The sequence below is a fragment of the Clarias gariepinus genome, chromosome 5, assembly GCF_024256425.1.
Source record: "Clarias gariepinus isolate MV-2021 ecotype Netherlands chromosome 5, CGAR_prim_01v2, whole genome shotgun sequence".
In the NCBI taxonomy this organism is placed as follows: domain Eukaryota; kingdom Metazoa; phylum Chordata; class Actinopteri; order Siluriformes; family Clariidae; genus Clarias; species Clarias gariepinus.
In genome coordinates, this window is record NC_071104.1 from 27546634 (window position 1) to 27553785 (window position 7152).

The 7152-nt window shown below is 41.0% G+C and overlaps 1 protein-coding gene and 1 long non-coding RNA gene across 2 annotated transcripts; both read right to left on the reverse strand.

The window, feature by feature from the left end:
• LOC128524352 (uncharacterized) lies at positions 1–1402 on the reverse strand. The gene is made up of 3 exons (XR_008360507.1): positions 1283–1402; positions 1041–1175; positions 1–199 (listed from the first exon to the last, which is right to left on the reverse strand). It is a non-coding gene; the product is annotated as an uncharacterized LOC128524352 (long non-coding RNA).
• A 2337-nt stretch (positions 1403–3739) lies between these two features.
• On the reverse strand, positions 3740–6725 carry fzd7a (frizzled class receptor 7a). Its single transcript, XM_053496659.1, has one exon. It carries the CDS (start codon positions 6165–6167, stop codon positions 4503–4505), a length of 1665 nt encoding a protein of 554 aa, XP_053352634.1. The 5' UTR covers positions 6168–6725; the 3' UTR covers positions 3740–4502.
• Between the last annotated feature and the right edge of the window lie 427 nt (positions 6726–7152).

Genomic DNA, 7152 nt, shown 5'->3' on the forward strand with positions numbered 1-7152 from the left:
CGGAAGCCCTTAAAACACGCTCCTTCCTGTTGACTTTGTCAGGTTGTGAGGATGATGAGGCAAAATCTTCTGAGTACAGAATAAGTGGCCCTCTCCTAGTGGTGTAGGTTTTAGGGGGTGTCGGCTCTACTCCACAAAGCAGCGTTCCACTCCTGGATAAGCGAAGCAGAGGGGGCTGGGATTTCCAGATGAAGTAGTCCTGATTAGAAGTAGATTGTATTCGAGAAAAAAAAAACATGAGGCGGAGTCAATGAAAACATTAATTGATTGATTAATTTAATCAATGACATTTGTGAAACAAGGGCTAAATTTGATGATATGCGCTCATGCTGTTTTGCCCCTTTGAGCATAATAGATTAAATGTATCCTTATCTTTATTAATTAACTTTACTTTTTGACAAACACAAGCCTGGTTTATTCTGTTTTTGGGATGTATTGATTATGTGCACCTTGCATTAAATACTCTGATGTTATACTGCTATATCTTTCTCTTAATGGTAGAGTACAAAGCAGCCTGTGTGCAAATGGTGCTCCCGTGACTAGTTCTTGCCAAGTTGCATAGCACACTAAAGAAACTATAGATGTTCAAGTTTCTTAATGGTATCTCAGTGCTGATCATGTGAAAAGCATGCTACAAACTGTTTTAGGTACATCTTTAGATTTTTATTCTATATAGTCTATTATGAGTAAAATGTCTTCTGTCACGATAGGAGGACATCTTTCATGTCTATAATAATTTCAAGACATTTGATTAGCTTTCTTATATATGATCTAATGATGCAACAAATTAAAGCCAGCCAAAAACAACTAAATAGCCAGTTATCTATTTTAGTTTGAACTCCTGAAATTGGGGAACATATAAAAATGTATAGATTCTTTCAGTATAGATTTAAATATTCTCAGTCACCTCACAGTCAGTGAACATTTAACATTTTTTAATGTACATGCAGAGGTAGCTGTGTTAATTTACTTTATACACTTGACTGCTAAACCTAGTCAAAATTCATTTATTTATTACACCCACTGTGGTTAGTGAATACCTCAGGTTCGTAACAGACTTCCACTCTTCCATATTGTCTTCTGCCATCCGTCTTGACCACATGACTATATCCTCGACTCAGGAGTGATAGGACAAGCTCTTTCATGTTGAAACTTATGGTGTATTTCTTAGCGTCCTATCAAAGAGTTCAGAACTTAACAGTGAAGATTGAAGTGTTTTTTTTCCTCTGCCTGTATGTCAAAACCAAAGTCATGGAGGAAAAGTTAAACACATTTCACTCACCTAGTGCTGTGTTGTCTCATCACAGTTTATGTTTCTGCACTCTCCTCCTAAGCGACCATCTCCTTAGCATTCTGGGAATATATTCTGAAGCCTGTTGAGTATCAGTGAATGGGAATCGCTGCTTTTACACTGCAGCACAGTCATGTCTGACTCCATTTGATTGCCTCTGTTTGCCGTTGCTAGGCTTTGCAAAGCTCTTTGAGACAGGACTGTTTTCATGTTGCCTTGGAACCAAGAGATTACCTCCTGGTTTAGGCTGCTATTTTAGGCTACCCTTGTTGTACCCATCCCGATTTTCAAACAAAAGGGAAGAAAAGGCCTGCTTGAGGGCAGGATTTCCCACAACTCTTCTTCACTTCCTGTCAGATGGTCCAGATTGGGTACCCCCTAACTATAGTTTTTGATTGGTGTACTTTTGTCACTTTTTAGTTTCTTCCTCCACATGCGCACCTCCCTCTGACAGTTAGTGTAATATATCCCCATAAAAGCAGAGAGGAGGTAGACACAAGGCCAGGGGCCATTTACTTAAGAGGGATGTGTGCCAGAAGAAACTAATTTGAATACTTTTCCTATAGTGAACTTATAGTCTACTTCTTTAGAGAGGTTTATGGACAATTCTAGCAAAAAACTAAAATAACTGAACTGCATTTGATTTTGATTTATCAGTAATTATTGTGCGCATATTATTTAAAAAATCCAATTGTTATACAGCTTTGTTATATTACTTGAGTATGTTAGCATTTGTGTTAACACAGTTCCAAAATTTAATTTAAATCAGAACAGTTAAATCTTATAACTATATGATCAGCTTTTTGCTAATATCAATTCCAAGTGATTCTTTTACATTACTATTTTAGAATGTTTTTTATGACAAAATGTTGAAAAGGATGTTTACTGGTGAGAGAGAATCTCTCCTCCCTGCTGAAGATAGCTGCAAGTCAAAACATTTATTCTAGCTTTTGCATTTTCTCTTAGTGTGTATATCCATATTATACACAGTAGTTTTATAGCAATATGACCACGCACTTTCTATTTCCAGGCTTGTTAGGAAGATTAGCCAATGTTAATGTGTAGAGTTCTTTACATCTTTTGTTCAAAATCAGTAAGCATAATGAAGACTTTTAAAGCTAGGGTGCAGTTAACAGGTTGCAGATAGACCGTTGGTAAAGAACGTCCTTGGAGTGATAAATTATCATGTATAGTTTGCAATATATATATATATATATATATATATATATATATATATATATATATATATATATATATCTTCCTTCTTTAAAAAAAAAACATATATATATATATATATATATATATATATTCTTTTTCTTAAAAAAAAATTGTGAATGGCCTCTTGATCCAACCTGTGTGTTTCTGGTTAAACTAACTAATCATTATAAATGCAATACACCTTAAATGTTATTTACTAAAATTAAATGTCCTTGAGCGTAAAAAATACATGCCTTATAAGCAGAGCATAAACAGCTATTTAGTACATTTGGGCAATGATCAACATCAGTCTGTCACAGCTCTAAACCAGCTGTTTCATAAATATGCTTTGGATGCAACACAATCCTATATACATATAGTGTGTGTGTGTGTGTGTGTATTTTAAAGACATCAGAATTACAAAACATTTTGTGGAATACATATATAGAAAGCAGAAAATGATTTTTTTTTATCATATTTTAAATAGTTCAAAGTGGCCACTGTTTACAGTGAAGCAAATTGTAACAATGAAGTAAAAAAAAAAAAACTGGCAGTAGTAGGTGTCTACAAAATTTACCTGGTACATCTTTTAAACCTGAACGGTCATGTGACCAGTTAACTAAGGTTATAAGTAGAATATGATAATTAATTCATATTCGAACTATCTGCTAGGCTATATATTATTAGAAACCATAGTAGTTTACCACCCTAATTAAGTAATTAAAATAGTAATCAAAAAGAGATTACGTGACTGCATACATCCCTTGACCTATTTTGAGAAGCCCAGGTTCACCGTCGATAAAGCGCGCCTCCTTAACACCTTGATCCACCGATTGGGGGCGCTATCTCACTGGGGTACACTCTCCTTTGAGCCGTTACTTTGCGATAGGCGGCTATTACTGATGATAAAGAGGCGGTTTTGCAGTTCTCCCTGGTAAAATAGCACTGTCTTTATAATACGTTTTAATTTTCTTGTTTATCTGTTTATGTTCTATATAAGAACAACTTGTACTAGCCCCGTTTACCCGAGTTCATGTAGTCTTTTAATTCCCCTGACGAAGAACTAGCTCATTTGTGGCAGTTTTGACTTTAAAAAAAATAGAAATGCGTTTACTGTATCTGATCAATAATAATAATAATAATAATAATAATAATAATCTTGGGATAAGGATAGTTGTTTACTGTTTAAAATGAACAAATGGCCTAAATCATCTCCAAAACGGCTGAAGAAATACATATTTATAAAGCAGATAATTAAAAATCTAATCATTTTTATTCGGTGCAACTGTACATATACAAATGTCCTCTTACCAATTCCGTTTTTTAAAAAATCAAGTAAAAAAACAGCAACAAGATTATCTTCATAAATACATATATTCTTTAAGAAAGGGTGATTATTTACAAGTTACGCAGTTTAAAAGGAGCTTGCATAATTTCCCTGCTGGACACATGCATGTAGCTCTCCATCCCCAAACCCAGCGCGCTTCTGTGCCACTTGAACCATGCATGATTGTCAGCGGGTGGCTCTGAAAGTCATACAAGTCCATAGAAGACGAGAGAGGATACATCTTTAAAGCCAAACACTGTCAATTTTCGTGGGTAAAAAAATAATAATAATCACCTTTCCACAGTAATGAGCTCTACATGTACTATGCCGATTACAGCGCGTGAAATGTAGGCCTTAAATGTGCAGAGATCACATGTGTAAAATATACTGTTACATAGAGGCAAAGAATCAACATTTTTCATTCACATGGGAAAAAAACAAAGGCAAGTGAGCCATACATTTTGGGAAAACATGTTGGCACGTTTCGTCCACAGTATATCGTTTCTCTAAAGACAAAGCGGACTCGGTGCAAAGTGTGTCTATTTATAACGTTCTGTGTTTGGGTTTGTTAATGAAAAATGTCTCAAAGAAATTTTAAAATATAAAAAAGTGTCGTCCAGGCTCGGCAAACCAATTTCCTCAATTTTTTCAGTCTTGTGTGTTAACTCTCAGGGTCGTGTCCCGTTTTCATACGGTCGTCTCGCCCTGGTTACTGTTACTGAGTCTTTTGTAAAACCTGCGCCACGACTGCAGCGTTTTGCCGGACCAGATCCAGAAGCCAGATGTGATGCCCACGATCATGGTCATCAGGTACTTGATCATGAACACGGTGAAGTCGGGCGACATGGGCGCGAAGTTGCTGGCCGGGCAGGGCACAGCGAAGCGCTTGCACGTCTGCATGTGCCACGTCTTCTCCCAGTGCTCGCGGAAAGCCTGCTCGTAGAAGTAGCAGGCGATCACGATTGTAGCGGGCACGGTGTAGAGCACGCTGAACACCCCGATGCGCACCATGAGCTTCTCCAGCTTCTCTGTCTTCGTGCCGTCGTGCTTCATGATGGTGCGAATGCGGAAGAGCGATACGAAGCCTGCCAGAAGAAACGACGTGCCGATGAAGAGGTAAACGAACAGCGGCGCCAAGACGAAGCCCCGCAGAGACGCTACGCTGTATATGCCCACATAGCACACCCCGGTCAGCATGTCTCCGTCCACCTGACCCATGGCCAGGATAGTGATGGTCTTGACCGCAGGAACGGCCCAGGCGGCCAGGTGGAAGTATTGCGAGTTGGCTTCAATGGCCTCGTGGCCCCACTTCATACCCGCTGAGAGGAACCACGTGAGGGACAGGATGACCCACCAGATGGAGCTCGCCATGCCGAAGAAGTAAAGGATCATAAAGAGGATGGTGCAGCCTTCCTTCTTTGTGCCCTGCGCCACCGTCTTGTAACCATCCTCGTTGAATTTATCAATGCAAACCACCTTGTCCTCAAGGAAGAAGCCCGCCGCGTAGGCCACGGCCACCATGAAATAGCAGCCAGACAGGAAGATGATGGGTCTCTCCGGGTAGCGGAATCGCCTCATGTCCACCAAATAAGTGAGCACAGTGAAGAGGGTGCTCAAGCAGCACAGAATGGACCAGATGCCCACCCAGAGGCGTCCAAACTTCACCTCTTCTTCACGAAAGTACATGAGGCCGTTAGGCTTGGCAGGCTCACACGGCGCGCCGCAGTCCTTCTCACCCATGAAGTAGTAGTTGAGGTACGAGGGCACTTTGAGCTGCAGGGGGCAAGTGAACTGCTGATGGTTTCTACCCGAATTGGGCGGCAGTGTGATCAGGTCTGGCACGAACGGTGTCGGGTCGGATGTCGGACCTCCTGTCTCGGATGTGTTCTGCCCCACGCAGATCTCACCCGCGCCATGAACTGGGAAGTTCTCGCAGCGCAAGCGCTCGGGCCACTGGAAGCCGAACTTGTTCATCAACGCCTCACAGCCCTGTCTGGCCCGCTCGCACAGAGAGCGACACGGTGGGATGGCCTGCTCCAGGACTGTGCACACGGGCGCGTACATTGAGCACAGGAAGAACTTGAGGTCAGCCGAGCACTGCACTTTTACCAGAGGGTAGAACTGGTGCACCTCAAGTCCGGCGTCCTCCTGGTTGGTGTGACCCAGAAGGTTAGGCATGATGGTCTGATTGTACTCAATGTCCGTGCACAGAGGAATAGAGATGGGTTGGCAGAATCCGTGCTCCGGAATCGAGATGCCCTTCTCGCCATGGTACTGACCGCTGCTCGGGGTGCAGAACAAAACACACAATGTCGCGAGGAAAAAAAATACACGTTCCGCACGCAGCGGCATTTTGGGGAAAGCCGATGTTACTGGACAAATTGAAGAAAAGTTGAAGACGATATGTTGGTAAAAAAAAAAAAAAAAAACAGGCCCGTTTAGTCCACCACCAAATTTCACCCAATTGCTCAGGAGAAAATCCTTTCCAGCTGTTGCTCTTCGCTTACGTCGGGTTTTTCTTCAACACCAACTCACTCTGAGTGTCCAGGCGAGCATGGTAGAACCATCAATATCAGCAAGTCCGCAAAAAATATCTTAAAAGCAAACAAACCAAAAAAAAGAACAACGTGCACGTTTTTGTCCTTTAAAAGTCACTCTTGCGATCACCAAATTGCTCTAAAGCCCATTATAAACTCGGTTTTTGGGATCGTAACAGAAAATCCCCCAAATGTTAACTTTCCATGGCTTTCTTGGTGTCCTTGAATCCGTCCTTTCTTGCACGGAGGATGTTTTGATCAGCGCCTATAAACTTTTCCCCCAGGTTACGGCTGGTTGTTGGTAGTAAAGCGACTCGGAGCGCTTGTAAAATCGCGTCTCTGTCTCTGCACGGTTTGAGCGCGAGCACCCAGGGCACACTGTAATGTGTGCCGTCTGTTTCAGGGCGCCCCTTATTCAGAGGCGCCGCTCGTCACAACGGGGCGCCTTGAAACTGAAACTTCTCAGACCAATCACAGATTTTGTTTTCCTTCGCCTCTGTCCTCTGATTGGTCGAAGAAAGTAATTGCAGAGGTCCACTAGAAACTTTCCCCCTTTTGCCTTTTTTCTCTCTTTTTTTTGCTTAAGTGAAAAAAAGTCAGTTAATACTCTTTATAACGCAATCTATAAGGTATTTGATAAGAACCAAATGATTTTATTATCCTGGAACGGAATGTGGACTTTTATCTAAAACCTTTGTCATTTGATTATCTTTATAGCACTGACTGGTCATCAAATGGCCAATCACCTTTAAATGAGATTATGATGGCTTAATCAAATTAATATTAGATAAGATTTTGAT

Excerpts from the sequence above, each read along its gene's own strand:
- fzd7a (XM_053496659.1), bottom strand. The coding sequence starts at position 6,167 with ATGCCGCTGCGTGCGGAACGTGTATTTTTTTTCCTCGCGACATTGTGT.